The following is a 14,580-nucleotide window of genomic DNA, read 5'->3' on the forward strand; positions in this document are numbered from 1 at the left end:
TTCTCCTAGAGGAGGCTATGTCTAAGTCCTAATCAACTTGGACTCAGCCCCTAAAGTGTAGCTAAGAAAACAAACACCTGCTGCTCTTGTTTGACAACAGTACATGAAGCTGATTTCATGAGACATGACAGCACCTTCCGGCCACACCCCACCTCCAGTTCCAACCACCAGTGCGAGAAGCAGCAGTTCCCACCAGAAGGGTAACAGAGTCCGTTTCCTTTGAAAGCCCCTTAAAAGTCAGGCAGTCTGTGCTGAAGAGGATAGATGATTTATTGTTTAATTGCTTTAGAAGTGCAGAGCGTGAGGTTAAAAAGCATGACACACAGCAGGGCTTGCCCTGAGCCTAAAGCAAATCAGGTGATGTGCTTTTGTTTAAAAAAAAAATTAGAGGGAGGTGCCAGGAAAACAAAACAAAACAACCCTGGAAACAGTTACCTTAAGTACAGTTCTTTGTACTAGTAGAATAAACATTAGACAAATCGAGCCTGAGAAGAATCTGTGTCTGGGGCAGCAGCGGTGGTTTAAATTGGGATGGAAAAGTCACACTGCTGCTAGCAACTGACAGCTTTTTAAACCTGGAACACTGACCTAGTATTACAGACCTTCACAGGGAGAAAAACCAAACTGGATACAAAAGGAAACATCATCGTTTTTTTTTGTTGTTGTTGTTGTTGTTGTTGTTTTTAAGAGACAGGGTTTCACTGTGTTGCGGGAGTACAGTGGTATGATCATGGCTCACCGCAGCCTCGAACTCCTGGGCTCCAGCAATCTTCCCACCGCAGCACTGAGCTAGGATTACAGGAATACATTACCAGGCCTGGCTAATCCTTGATTTTGTAAAAGAAAAGCAATATTTATGGTAGGGTGCAGTGGCTCATGCCTATAATCCCAGCACTTTGGGAGGCTGAGGCACACAGATCACTGGAGGCCAGTGGTTCAGGACCAGCCTGGCAAACATGGCAAAATCCTGTTTCTATTAAAATACAAAAATTAGCCAGGCGTGGCAGTGCATGCCTGTAATCCCAGCTACTCAGGAGGCTGAGGCATGAGAATTGCTTGAACCCAGGAGGTGGAGGTTGCAGTGAGCCAAGATTGCACCACTGCACTCCAGCCTGGGTGATAGAGCAAGACTCTGTCTCAACAAGAAAAAAAAAATTTATATTTACACAATTAGCTTTAGTGCTAAATAAGGATGATTGGCAAGAGGCAAAGTTTTACCAATAAGGAAAAAAATTAGGGACAAAAAAAAGAAAAGAAGACAGGAAGTCTTCCATTTTAAATTTATTATTTGACAACTATCATTCCCCTATATACAACACCTTTTATTACTGTATCAGTATAATTTTACGTAACTTACAGCAGCTGAGAAAACCTGGAATCATAAATACAAATTAACTCCCAAAATAGGTATCAAGTTTGGGTCTTCTACCCAAACAACGAGGTATTTTTCAGTTAAAACAAGAAGCAGGTTGACAAAAAGACCCAAGCTAACGAAACTGAATAAAAGGCAAGGAGGCAAAGTAGGCATAAACTAAACTATTTATTTACATGTTCCATTGCTTTAAGTCCTCTGATACCCCCCCCCTTTTTTTTTTTGAGACAGAGTCTCGCTCTGTTGCCCAGGCTGGAGTGCAGTGGCGCGATCTCGGCTCACTGCAAGTTCCGCCTCCCAGGTTCAAGTGATTCTCCTGCCTCAGCCTCCCTAGTAGCTGGGACGACAGGTGCGTCCCACCACGCCTGGCTACTTTTTTGTATTTTTAGTAGATATGGGGTTTCACCGTGTTAGCCAGGAAGTTCTCTGATATTTCTAATGTACAAAAATGACTCACAAATAGAAGATCACTTACCAAAATGAACAGTAGATAAAATGATGTAATTAAAGTTTTGCATTGAAAACAAAAACAAAGTCTAGTACAGACCTGAAAGATGGTCTTTCTTTACAGGAATTTCTGAAACACAATTGACTAAAAATGCTTCTCTATCTCTGTTTACTGCAAAATAAAGAGTCAAACTTTTTAAAAATCAAATCTCATTGTCAAGATTTCACCAAGTTGTGGGGAAAATATCCATTTAATTTGAATAAACTTGTACAGTTCCAAGATAAAACATTCTCATGACAAATTTGTGATAAATGGATTTCCTTTAATAGCCAGGAAGGTCTGAAGAGAAAAGGTTTATTTTAAAATAAAATTTGTGATATTATTATTTATAATATGGATTAAAAATAAAACTTTGATTAATTCATATGAACACTATTTTAGAGATATAGTAAAGATGAATAAAAATCAAAAGATAAAATGTTCTGGGATGGATTTAAGATCCACTTTTAAGAACTCAAATTATCCCAGTGTAAAACGTCATGATTTTGATGCCAGAGACTTTAAAGAGCTAGCAAGGGCTGCCCTGCCAGAGGGGAGTTATGAAAGGATAGAAAACCTGATCTTAATCAAAGATCTCAGAGACCTATAAATAGAAACAGGTGTCTAAATCAGAGACAGACAGAGACCCCAAATAAGAACCATCCTTTAGGACACATGCTCGGATCTGGGGATTGTTAAGGGAGCTGAGAAAGTAGCAATTGTTGGAAATGTGCATTAAGAATAGGAAGCATACCTTCATATCATATCCTCACTCTCTTCAGCAGGAAAGTAATTCCCACTGGAGGGCCAGGGGGCCCTTAACTCAAAAAAGAAAAAAGAAAAAACTAAGAGTTGCATACAAGCTGAAATAAAAACATCAGCCCTTCTTTTCCTCTGATTTCTTCTTTTTAAAGAGTCAGGGAAAATGATCATCAGTTTTTAAGGCAGAGTTCTTCCAAGATGATGGGAATCACTCATCTGCCATGATCTGGCTTGGGAAAGCATTGTAATTATTGTTATTAAGTGTCTAAGAATCCACAGGGAGATACGGCATTGTACACAGGACACCAAAAAAGCTATAATCTATCACCACATCCTCCCCTGGAAACCCTGGTGACTTGCAGATTGGAAATAGCTGCATTTTGAGGCTATCCAATGGGAATCGATAATGTAAGAGGGCCTGCTTCCCTCCTGTTCACATGGACTGGAAATCTCCTAAATGTTTTCTGTTATAAATGCTCAAATTTATTAGGTTCAGAACAGACCTGGTAAAATTATCATCGACAATAGCTAACACATGATCCTCTATGTTTCACAAGGGTTGTTAGATCCTCCTCAACTGAATGTTCATTTGCCAATCATGAATTTCTTGAGAGGTTGCAAAAACAAACACAGGGTCACAAATTAAGAGGCTACCACACAGATATGAAGAGCATCAACAAATTAAGATGAAACATTTCTAAAATTATAATGATAATGTGACTATGGTGAAAATATAATTTAAATTAGAGAAACTCAAACTTTTCTTACCACTCTTCAGCCATCTAACTGAAATCACTTCAATCCCATACAAAGTACTTGGAAGGACTGACTATGTATGTCTTTTGGCTGACAGTTGGATAAACAATCTTAGAGTGTCTATCCTAGTTGTAGCCTGCTGCCTAGTACATAACAGGGGCTCAGAAAAATATCATAGCATTGGTGAAAGAATGAATGAAAAGAAAAGGGCAACCCAGAAACCTGGCAGGTGTACACTTTGAGATTTGGAGAACAGTCTTTCTAGAATCAAGACTCCTCAGGATCATATACATTCTTCCATGTAAAGCCTCATGGTAGAACAGCTCTGCTTCTGTCCTGGAAGGAGTGGCCACCTCTGTTTGCCAGGACGGTCCCCCAAAGGCCTTGCTGTAGCTCCCTAAAAGAGCTAAACGCTTCCCTGTTTCAGAGGCGGCACACACATGCTACTCCATCTGCATGTGGGGAGTCTACCTCTCCCCATTCGTCTCTACTTACTCTCACATCTCAGCTTAAATACAGTTTCCTCAGAGGGGCCTGCCCAAGCCCCTACTGTTCTTTCTCACTGAATCTTATTCCCTACATTCACAGTATTTATCATAATTTTTATTATATATTTATTGGCTATTTATTTGTCTAATGTCTGTATTCTGTCATAAAACTTGAAGCTCCAGAAAGGGGCTGTATCTATTTTGGCTAATAGAGGCCCTAACAATGATTTATAGATCTGTAAATTCTAGGTGGATATTTATTTAATTTTTTGAGACAAAGTCTCTTTCTGTTGCCCAGGCTAGAGAGCAGTGGCACAATCTCGGCTCACTGCAACCTCCGCCTCCCAGGTTCAAGTGATTCTCCTGCCTCCTGCCTCAGCCTCCTGAGTAGCTGAGATTATAGGCATCCACCACCACACACTCAGCTAATTTTTGTATTTTTGGTAGAGATGGGGTGTCACCATGTCAGCCAGGCTGGTCTTGAACTCCTGACCTCAGGTGATCTGCCTGCCTCGGCCTCTCAAAGTGCTGAGATTACAGGCATGAGCCACCGTGCCCAGTGGCTGCATCTACTTTATTCAGCAATTATTACCTAATCTCCAGGCATCGTGCCTGACCCAAAAGGATAATAAATATCTGTTTAAAGAATGATAATGGGGCTTTAGGAGGTCGAGGTGGGTGGATGACTTGAGGTCTGGAGTTCAAGATCAACCTGGCCAACACAGTGAAACCCTGTCTCTATTAAAAAAAAAATACAAAAATTAGCCAGGTGTGGTGGTAGGCAACTGTAATTCCAGCCCCTCAGGAAGCGGAGGCAGGAGAATCACTTGAAGCTGGGAGGCAGAGTTTGCAGTGAGCCAGGATCATGCCACTGTACTCCAACCTGGGTGACAGAGCAAGACTCATCTCAAAAAAAAAAAAAAAAAAGAATGATAACAGGGCCAGAAATGGTGGCTCCCACTTATTCACCCAGCACTTTGGGAGGCCAAGGTGGGAGGTTTGCTTGAGCCCAGGAGTTTGAGACCAGCCTGGGCAGCATAGCAATACCACATCTCTACAAAATTTTTTTTTTTTTAATTAGCCAGGCATTGGCCACTGTCCCGTCTAGCAAGTGAGGAGCCCCTCTGCCTGGCTGCCCCATCTGGGAAGTGAGGAGCGCCTCTGCCTGGCCGCCCAATGGACTGGGAAGTGAGGAACCCTTCTGCCCGGCCACCCAACTGACTGGTAAGAGAGAAGCGCCTCTGCCCAGCTGCCGCCCTGTCTGGGAAGTGAGGGGCACCTCTGCCCGGCTGCCGCCCCGTCTGGGAAGTGAGGGGCGCCTCTGCCCGGCTGCCGCCCCGTCTGGGAAGTGAGGGGCGCCTCTGCCCGGCTGCCGCCCCATCTGGGAAGTGAGGGGCGCCTCTGCCCGGCTGCCGCCCCGTCTGGGAAGTGAGGGGCGCCTCTGCCCGGCTGCCGCCCCGTCTGGGAAGTGAGGGGCGCCTCTGCCCGGCTGCCGCCCCGTCTGGGAAGTGAGGGGCGCCTCTGCGCGGCTGCCGCCCCGTCTGGGAAGTGAGGGGCGCCTCTGCCCGGCTGCTGCCCCATCTGGGATGTGAGGGGCGCCTCTGCCCGGCCTCTGTGCAACCCTCCAAGTGTGAAGTGACAGCCTTGTGTGTGATCTTCCTGCCCTCCCCAAGTTTGCATTTTCAACATTAAAGTTTACTTTTTAATTAAAAGTTTTAAGTTGGAAAAAAAAAAATTAGCCAGGCATGGTGGCACAACGACTACAGTCCCAGCTATTCGGGAGGTTGAGGTGGGAGGATCGCCTGAACCCAAGAGGTCAAGGCTGCAGTGAACTATGATCATACCACTGTACTCCAGTCCAGCTTGGGCAACAGAGTGAGACGCTGTCTCAAAAAAAAAGAATAACAGTAAAAACAGTTATCAAAATTCTTTAAAATGCATCATATCATATCTTGAAGTGCAAACACATTCTATGACCACCTGATATGTGATTAAATTGGGGCAGATTTTCATGAAGCAGTTCCATGGCTACCATGAACATTTACACATGACTCGGCTACTTACCCTTCTGCCAAGAATCTGGTTGATAGCTGCACTTTCTTTTAGAGTACACTCAGCAACGACATTTGCTCTCATTTCTTTCATGTATAACATAAAAGCATTCAGAGGCTTCTTAATGTGAGGTCTTTTTGGCTCCTGCTCCTTTCTCTGTTCATGCTGAGGCTTCCTAAAAGGTGGTGGTCGTGGTGGTTAGGGGAAGGGGTTGAAGGAATGAGGAAGGGTTGGGGGAGGAGAAAAGCAGAGCACCTGCTCACATGGCTACACTCAGGATGGCGACAACCCTCTCACCCCAGAACACCACCAACTTGGAAGAGCAGTTATTGACTCATTTGACAAAACACTGAGAGGCAAACAACCCATCCAATAGGGCTTCCTATCTACTCAGTGACTGAGAATAAAACCCTTTGGTTTGAGAAAGTGGACCTGTCATTATAGAACTATGAACACCAAGTAGAAATGGACTTGGCATTGTGAAGATGCTCCAGATGGGCTCTGAGGCTGAGGACTTCTCTGGTCCCCTCAGAAGAAGCTGAACACACAGCACAGGTGATCATTCCTCTTTCAGAATAGAGGTTCTTAACTTTTGCAGGGGGTTAAGGACCACTTCGAGAAGCTAATAAATCTTTAGACCTTTTCCCCCAAACAAATGCATGTTGCCTTTGCATACACTCACAAGGGCTTTATGGACCATCACATGCTGCCTCTCACCCCCACCCTCCCATCCACAAAACCTAGATTAAGAAACTAATTACTCATCTCTTCAGAGTAAATTAATTTAGGCCTTCACTCACAGTCTTGAGACAACCCTGGCCCAACAGGGAATCTTGGGCTTTATTTGTTCCTTTCTCTTGAATTCTGTGCTGTTGAAGCTTGGAGCCAGGGTAACTGCACTTCCAGAAGAAAGTGCATTAAACCCTCCAATCTACTTCACTCAGGTAGGAACAGGTTCTCCCCAATAATCTGAACCAAATGAAAATTCAGTGGTAAATGGCTAAACAGCTGAAGAGTCTTGGATGCCTATGTTCTGAAGATTCTTCCATTTTGGTGAGGTTCCCATGATCTTTTAGGGTCCGCGCTCCTTTGCAACCTCAGAATCAAAATCAGCACAGTAGGAATGAAGCTGCTTAATGTCCTCAGGGACAGAGTTTTCAAGGCAGAGGTGCATTGAGTTTCACAGCAACACAAAGGGGTGAAGGATCACTGTTGCAAAGGAGCAACAGTGTAGAAATCCTCAGTATCCTAAGGCAATCACAGCAGAGCCCGGGTGGATACTTACACGTGCATTAGGTCACTGTCAGTGTGGGGATGTTCCTGTTTGACCTGAGGTGTTACAATAGCTGGATGAGGGATGCCAGTTGTGTGGGGACCAGGAGGACCGGGAATCATATGATGGGAAAACCTGAAAGGAGGAAAGAGAAGAAAACAATGTACAACTGGCTGTTGCAGCAAAAGCTAGATGGAATTTCAAAGCAATCCACTAACTGCTACTGGCTAAGAGTAAAAACACATCTTTACGCACAGAAGCATTAACTATAAATTAGAGTGGGCCGATAATTATTTTTTTCTTTCTATATTCGGGTGGAAAAAAAAGTGAATCATTTTTCTTGCAAAGCAATTTTGAAATAGGAATTTCACGAAAAGTAATTATTGGAAATATAACACTTTATTTAAGACTTGGCTTTTTAAATGATTTTTAAATGAAAGCAAAACACATCATGTTTTAAAATCTCTGCCTATATTCCTAAGCAAACCATTACAATGAGAATTTTCTCATATTACTGGCTTCCTCATCCATATTAGGAGGGAACAACTGAGAAAACGGATAGGAATCAGTCTCCCATTTAATAAGGTTTCCATTAACATCATCCAAAATGATTTTCTGTGCAGAAATACACTAATGTTTCAGAGATCTCATCTTATGGAAAACTGGTAACAGAAATAAGGAGAAGAATTTAAAGGAAGGATAAAGTTCTGCATCAAGGTTAAAAACTACACTTGCCAAAGGCTTTTTCCCAAGTACGCTTGAACAGCATTAAAAAAAATCTTAAAATATCCACCACCAGCCAACACAAAGGAGGGAAACTGCCATGCAAGAAAAATAAAATAAAGACAGTACTTTCAAAAAGCTCTCTAGATAAATTTGGATATGTTTTAGAAATTTTTGCTTTTCAAACTTTTTAAAGTAAACATTTAATTCAGCAAGAACAACATTCTCAGGTCTTTCATCACAGCCTACACAATTAATTTCCTTTTCTTGAAAGGAACTCTGCTAGGATATATATTTTTCAAAAACAAATTTTAAAATATGAAGGAAGCATGGTAAAAATACAAATATTTGACCAAATAATGATGCTTTGCTAAATGTATTACTTGCAAAAATACATGATGATAGTTATTTGCCTGTGAGAGTTCTATCATCAGATAGTTCTTACAATGTTAAAAAGTATAAAAATATGTTTTAAGGGGAAGGATATTAATTCCACCTCCTCCCACAATCAGCTACATTTACAACTCACTGAAAAAAAAAGTTTTTTTAAAGCTGTAATTCACCACAGAAACTTTGAATACTATACCCATATAAAAAAGACATATTCACAACCAGTTAATAACCCACCAGTTTGACTCCTGGCACAATAATGCTAGCTCCCTTGACAAAGCCACATCGAACACACAGATGATGCACCCCAAATGTGTGTGTACATCAAGCACAGGGCACAGAGCCATCCTCTCCAGAAGCAAAAGCATCACACACAGCAGCTTCTCGGTGCGGCGCGGCAGGCCTCCCGAGCTCCGCTGGCACGACCATGTCCACACAGGGCCTGATTCACACACTAGGACACACACCCTGTATGGCCTGCCAGCCTGTCTGCACTGTTCTGTCTCTTCTGACAGCCTCCATCCAGGAAGGCTCTAGACTATCTGGGCATTTTCAAACACTGCCGCATCAAACTGATACAACTTTCCACAAAGGAAGCAAATTATAGAGCTGAGACCAAACCAGTTTTATCCTCCTCCCTTACCCCACCCCCGGCATATTTTGAATCAAACAAACTCTTCTTGTAATGTCCGCTTTCCAGACAGTTCCCATCCCACAGTCAGGCGGCCATGAATTTGTTTGGAGGCAACGCTTTCCAGGGAGGCTGAGTCCATCACCCGATGGTGTGGCTGGTCCGGCCGGGGCACAGCGCAGAGCTCCTACCCGGGACTCTCTCTGACACCTAGTGTGGGAGCCAGGCACACTGCACAGACAGACACATGGCTGAGGTATGCACCCTCCTAGCCAACCAAAAGGCAAGCAGAGGCGCACAGGATGCAAGCATGAGAAGAGCAACTTGTCCTCGAGCGCCCCAGTTTCCACCTCCACCTACCTGGACATGGAAGTGTCGACTGACAGTGAGGATGGGTAGGGTTGCCTGAATCCACCCGTGATGGGATATACAGGCTGACCTTGCCTGAGGTCACAGAAGAAAGGAACCCATCAATGACAAAACACCAGTTACCAACCAGTAGTAAGAGTTGGATGAGGGGAGAAGAGGGAGATATTCAAACAGAATCTTGTGGAAGTATCACAGACCCCGGGATTGTTTCAGAAACGTAACCGTTCCCCTTCCTCACCCTCCACCCAATCAAAGTGTCATTTGCCTTGAAAGAAATCTCCCACCCTCAACTTTGAAACAAACCATCCATGAATTACATCTCTTTTATCCCATCCCCTCTCCCAACCCCATTAATGCTTTGAACAAAGTAAGCACTTAAATGTTTATTGAATATAACATAACCCTGAGAATAGTGAAATATTCCCTTCAGAGAAGGAGCTGAGTGACTTCTTTATCAGAATCTTTGAGAATTTCAGGCAAGGGAAGAAAGAAGAAAATAAAATTGTATATTCATATAAAAATAAACATTTTAGAAACACTGTACCATTTCCCCCATATAGACGTTAAAGTCAAGAAATAAAAGATTAATTCACTGGAATTATTTTCTCTCCACCCTGAGAAGTCCATTTTTTCCCTCTGTTCTTTCTACATCTCTCATTTTTCATTTACACAGACTTTATTTCCAGCTGCCAGTGGTACGATTCAGCACAGCACTATTGCCCCTAAGTCACTAAGTTCAGACAGAATAATTGATCTAGGTTTGAAAATGTATGCATAATCAATTAAGTTCAAGCAGTTACTGACTAAGAGATGTAATGCTAGGGAGAGAGAGAGAGAAAAAGAGAGAAAGCTGGATTGTCCATGGCAGGATGACCCTTCCTAGCTGAAGAAGGATAATGGAAGGATGTCCAGGTAGGGAGATGGGGTACAATGACATGGGGGCTGTGACATAGAGAGTCAAGTGGAAAAAGGAGAGAAACAATTGCTTGAGTTGAGAATTATTTCTATGGAGGGAGAATTGGAGAGGGAAGAGTGGAGAGAGTATGGGAGTGGGAGGAGGAAATGTTGTGGGTTAATCATAAAATAATAAACATAGGCTATACCATGTTATTCTTTCTTCCCAAAATATGTTTCCTTCACCTTCATAATTGAAAAGATTTTGGAGGCAGCAGTTAGCATATTTTTAGAAATAAACAACAAAATAAAGAGCACTAGCGTTCATATTAAGAAAAAAAGAAGGCCCCCAAATCAGTTTTTTACTACTGAACTCAAATTGGATGCTTACTTCATTAACATCCAAAAAATGCTCTTATATTGTTGAATTTCTCTCTAGTTATTTTTGTCATTTACCTCACTTGCCCACTTACAAGTAAAGGTAGATATTCAATGCGTCTAAATTCATTTTTGAAAAATATAAGTTGTTCATTAAAAAACCTAGAAAAGAAGAACCACACTGAGCACTAACTTTGTACAGGCATAGCAAATGCCCAAAGCCACAAAGGGAATCCATAAAACTATAAGCTTCAAAGCAAATGCTACAGTCATTTTCTACCCATATTAGCAAACGGATCAATCCATTTCAAAGTCTGTATGTTTTTTAATCTTTTAAATTGAAATGAATAAAGTTAGCACCTTGCTTGTTGATGTGAAATTTCTTCAACTCCGCAAGTGTTACCATTCATAAATCTAATTTCCATGAATGGAAAGTGGAGGAACATGTGTTTAAATGCCTGGCTGAAGGGTGCAGCAAGGTTCTTACCAGCCAAGAGGTGGGGTGATCTGTCCAACACCACCCGGAGACAAGGGATAAAAAGTAGGGATATCAGGAGCTGGAGGATGTCTGGACATGCCTGTTAAACAGAACAGAGAGGTATCATTTACAGATTCACAGGATATTTAACCAGAAATGCAACTACATGTTTTATACCATTCATACTTAAGGTTCAGAATGAAACAATATTTATTCACCAGATCCAAGGAACAGGAGTCCATTTGTTAGCTTTTCTCAAGATTTCAACATCTGGGAAAACTGGGCCTTCAGAGAGTATTATCTTAAGGAACTCCTACAGGAGTAAAGATGCTGCTAGTAATACAATCATCAAAATAGACTTTTAAATTATTTGTTTTGCCCTCAATATTTCACATTATTTAAGAAAATGGTAGACAATTGTTTTATATAGAATGAGAATGATTTTTTTGTACAATGGAAAATGACAGCCCTTCATAAGTAGATGGCTTGCCACGAAGTTCAAGGATTAGGTAAATTGCCATTTTCATATTTTCATTGGTTCCCTTATGGACATATAGATTTGGGAAATGTGACACCCCAGAGGATCAAAGATTAATTAGGAATCATCTTCAGCCCCATAATGGTCACATTTGATATGATTCATTTGGTCTCTGTCTAAGCTCTTCATCAAGTTGAGTCCTCTGGGCTGCAAGGTCAAGCTGTTCTGGATTAGCTGAATTCCACAGAAAATGAAAGTGCCACCAAATTGTTTCTTGAGCTCACAGTCCCTGGAGTACACTGCCCTGTAACTGTGAAAACCACCTAAAGATTATATGTAATCCCAGTCCCAAGTGACATCCCTTTATACCTTACCCTAGGTACAGAAGAAAAAAATGACAAGACAAATGCATAAAATGTAAAATATAACAACTTAGATTTAATGTGTTTGGGGGAAAGTGATTCAGAATAGAAAAAAAAGCCACAGATGTGTCTTCACATAGCTAATGATGGCTTTAAAAGACCATTTCCATATACAAGCACATATTCCAAGGTTTAACACCCAGATTATACATTTAGTGACTGTAAATATTATATACTGGCTAATATGTGGAATTAGATGAGTACATGGAAGATGTTTCTTAAATATTCTGCTTTTTACTATTTAAAGTGCCTAGGAATTTCATTTGTATCTTAAAGATACTGAAAGCCTTCACATTGGGAATGACAAGAAGTGCTGTCTTGAAAGTTGGTGTTGATTCAACTTTGAAGTTAGAACGAACTATTTCTCAATTCTTACAGAAAGTAGGTGGGAAAGAAAAAAGTTCTTTAATTTCTCAACAGAGGGCTTACCTTAAATCATCTCATGTTTTGCTGTTTTTAAAATAATGGTCTCAAATCTCCTTTATTCAAAAAAATTGTTTTTGTTAGAAATACTGACTCTTTTGGTTACAGCAGAACATAAATTTTTTACCCTAGGATTTTTTGGGGGTGGGGGAGTTTGCAGTGGTGATTCTTAACATATCAGAATCATTGAGGAGGTTTTTCAACTTGCTGCCCCCTTAACTCTGAGATCCAGATACCGCCCCAAATCTCACGGTCTGTAAGGGGATGGCTCAGTCGCGGGGATAAACAAAATAAAATAAAAGCAATACAATTTGACCAACCCTGAAAAACATCAGAAACGTAGTGAAAATTTCAATGTTTTATTCTATTAACTTGAAAATCGTAGCGGTCACAGACTATCTGAATTATCTATTTTATTTTATTTTATTTTTGAGACAGTCTCCCTCTGTCACCCAGGCTGGAGTGCAGTGGCACAATTTCAGCTCACCACAACCTCTGCCTTCCGGGTTCAAGCGATTCTCCAGCCTCAGCCTCCTGAGTAGCCAGGCATATAGGCGCGTGCCACCATGCCCAATTTTATATCTTTAGTAGAGACAGGGCTTCGCCATGTTGGCCAGGCTGATCTTGAACTCCTGACCTCAGGTGATTCGCCCGCCTCATCCTCCCAAAGTGCTGGGATTACAGGCATGAACCACAGCCCTGAATTATCTACTTTAATTCCTCTATTTCACAGGTGTGGAAATTGAGGTCTAGAGGGACCAAGTGACTGTTAAGGCATCTGTTTTCTGTCCTGAACTTTTGTCACTGGGACATGGAGAGGTAACTTGCTTGCAGTCACATGTCTTTAAGCTTAAACTCTTACTCTCCGTACTACTCCATGTTCTAAGCATGCTTAGAACACAGCAGTAGTGATACTGTTCAGAAGTGATTCAACAGAACAAAAAATACCAACTAGTTGGATGTCACTCTTCTGCTAGAAGGAAGAAGGAAGGAACTAGAGGACAGGTCCTATGCTAGGCGTTTGACTCTATCTATAGAAATTCTACTCTTCTTTCAAATGTTCCTCTCATAGGCAATTTTCTCTAACTTACAGCTCTGAGAAATCTTTCTCCTTTGAATCTGCAAGTTTTTTTATTTGTACTTTTAATGTGGTACTTGGGATGCTCTTCATTTTGTTTTATAGTTAGTCTGTGCAAATGATTTCCTGCATGAGCTTATATACTGCTTGGAGAAAAAGATCACATTTTACCAATTTATGTATCTAACCATGGTTTTCTGCAGAGGAGCCTCTTAGTTAATATTTCTGACCAATTGAACAAACAAACAAGTGAAGTCAGAAGTGTTAAAACAGACCCATTCCATATGCTGGGTCAATATTATCAACCATTTGGCATGTACATGCAAATACATGATGTGGCTTAGGTCATTATGTGAGCAGAAAGTGGATCTGAGTTTTCTAAATAGGTCACTGTCCTTTAAAAATCCTATTTCCAAAGATTCTCAGAAGTGTGTGTCTCTCCACCAACTACTATGCCACTGAAGACACATTTCACATCATTTTTTTTTAAGTTTATTTTTTATTTATTTAATTTTTTTAGAGCTGAGGGGGTCTCACTCTGTTGCCCAGGCTGGCCTCAAACTCCTGGCCTCAAGCGATCCTTGCTTCAGCCTCCTGAGTAGCTGCGATTACAGGCATGAACCACATTGTGCCCAGCACATTTCACATCATTTATTCAACTAGTATTTATTGAACACTTACTACGTGCTGGAGGATATACTGAGCGTAGCCTTTAAGATTTTTAAACTTGTATAGGTAACTTCTATAGACATAGGTGAAATAATACTGGAGTCAGACTATATGGATATACAGCTCACTAGCTATGCATTTTTGAGGAAGTTATGTAATTGCTACTGTTTTATAAAATAAGAATAGGACTGTTGTGAAGAATAAATGCATTAATATATGTACTACGGAAAAGTGCCTGGAGCAAAAGTATAAGTATTTGTTGTCATCTGTAAGGATAAAATGGGTAACACATAGATAAAAACAGACATCTAAACCTAGGATTTCCTAAAAGCGCTTTCCTTTTGATATTTTTACCAGACACATAATGAGAAAATTAACATTAATGTACTGTCCCTTACACACACACACACACACACACACACACACACGCACACACACACGTGAAAACTAATGTGCT

The 14,580-nt window shown here is 41.3% G+C and overlaps 1 protein-coding gene across 6 annotated transcripts in view; it reads right to left on the minus strand.

Moving 5' to 3' along the window:
* Positions 1–14,580, minus strand: part of LEF1 (lymphoid enhancer binding factor 1) — a 124,480-nt gene that overhangs the window by 24,479 nt on the left and 85,421 nt on the right. For 3 of the 6 annotated variants that reach the window (XM_008955362.4, XM_034958980.3, XM_003829997.5), the window contains exons 5-8: positions 11,063–11,153; positions 9,295–9,378; positions 7,203–7,325; positions 5,930–6,092 (exon numbers count right to left, since the gene is read on the minus strand). In XM_008955362.4, coding sequence (XP_008953610.1) covers positions 5,930–6,092; positions 7,203–7,325; positions 9,295–9,378; positions 11,063–11,153 — 461 coding nt within the window. The remainder of the gene's footprint in view (positions 1–5,929; positions 6,093–7,202; positions 7,326–9,294; positions 9,379–11,062; positions 11,154–14,580) is intronic. The other 3 variants (XM_003829999.5, XM_003829998.5, XM_034958981.3) reach the window with 1 other exon arrangement.

Source organism: Pan paniscus, chromosome 3 (genome assembly GCF_029289425.2).
Source record: "Pan paniscus chromosome 3, NHGRI_mPanPan1-v2.0_pri, whole genome shotgun sequence".
NCBI classification, from domain to species: domain Eukaryota; kingdom Metazoa; phylum Chordata; class Mammalia; order Primates; family Hominidae; genus Pan; species Pan paniscus.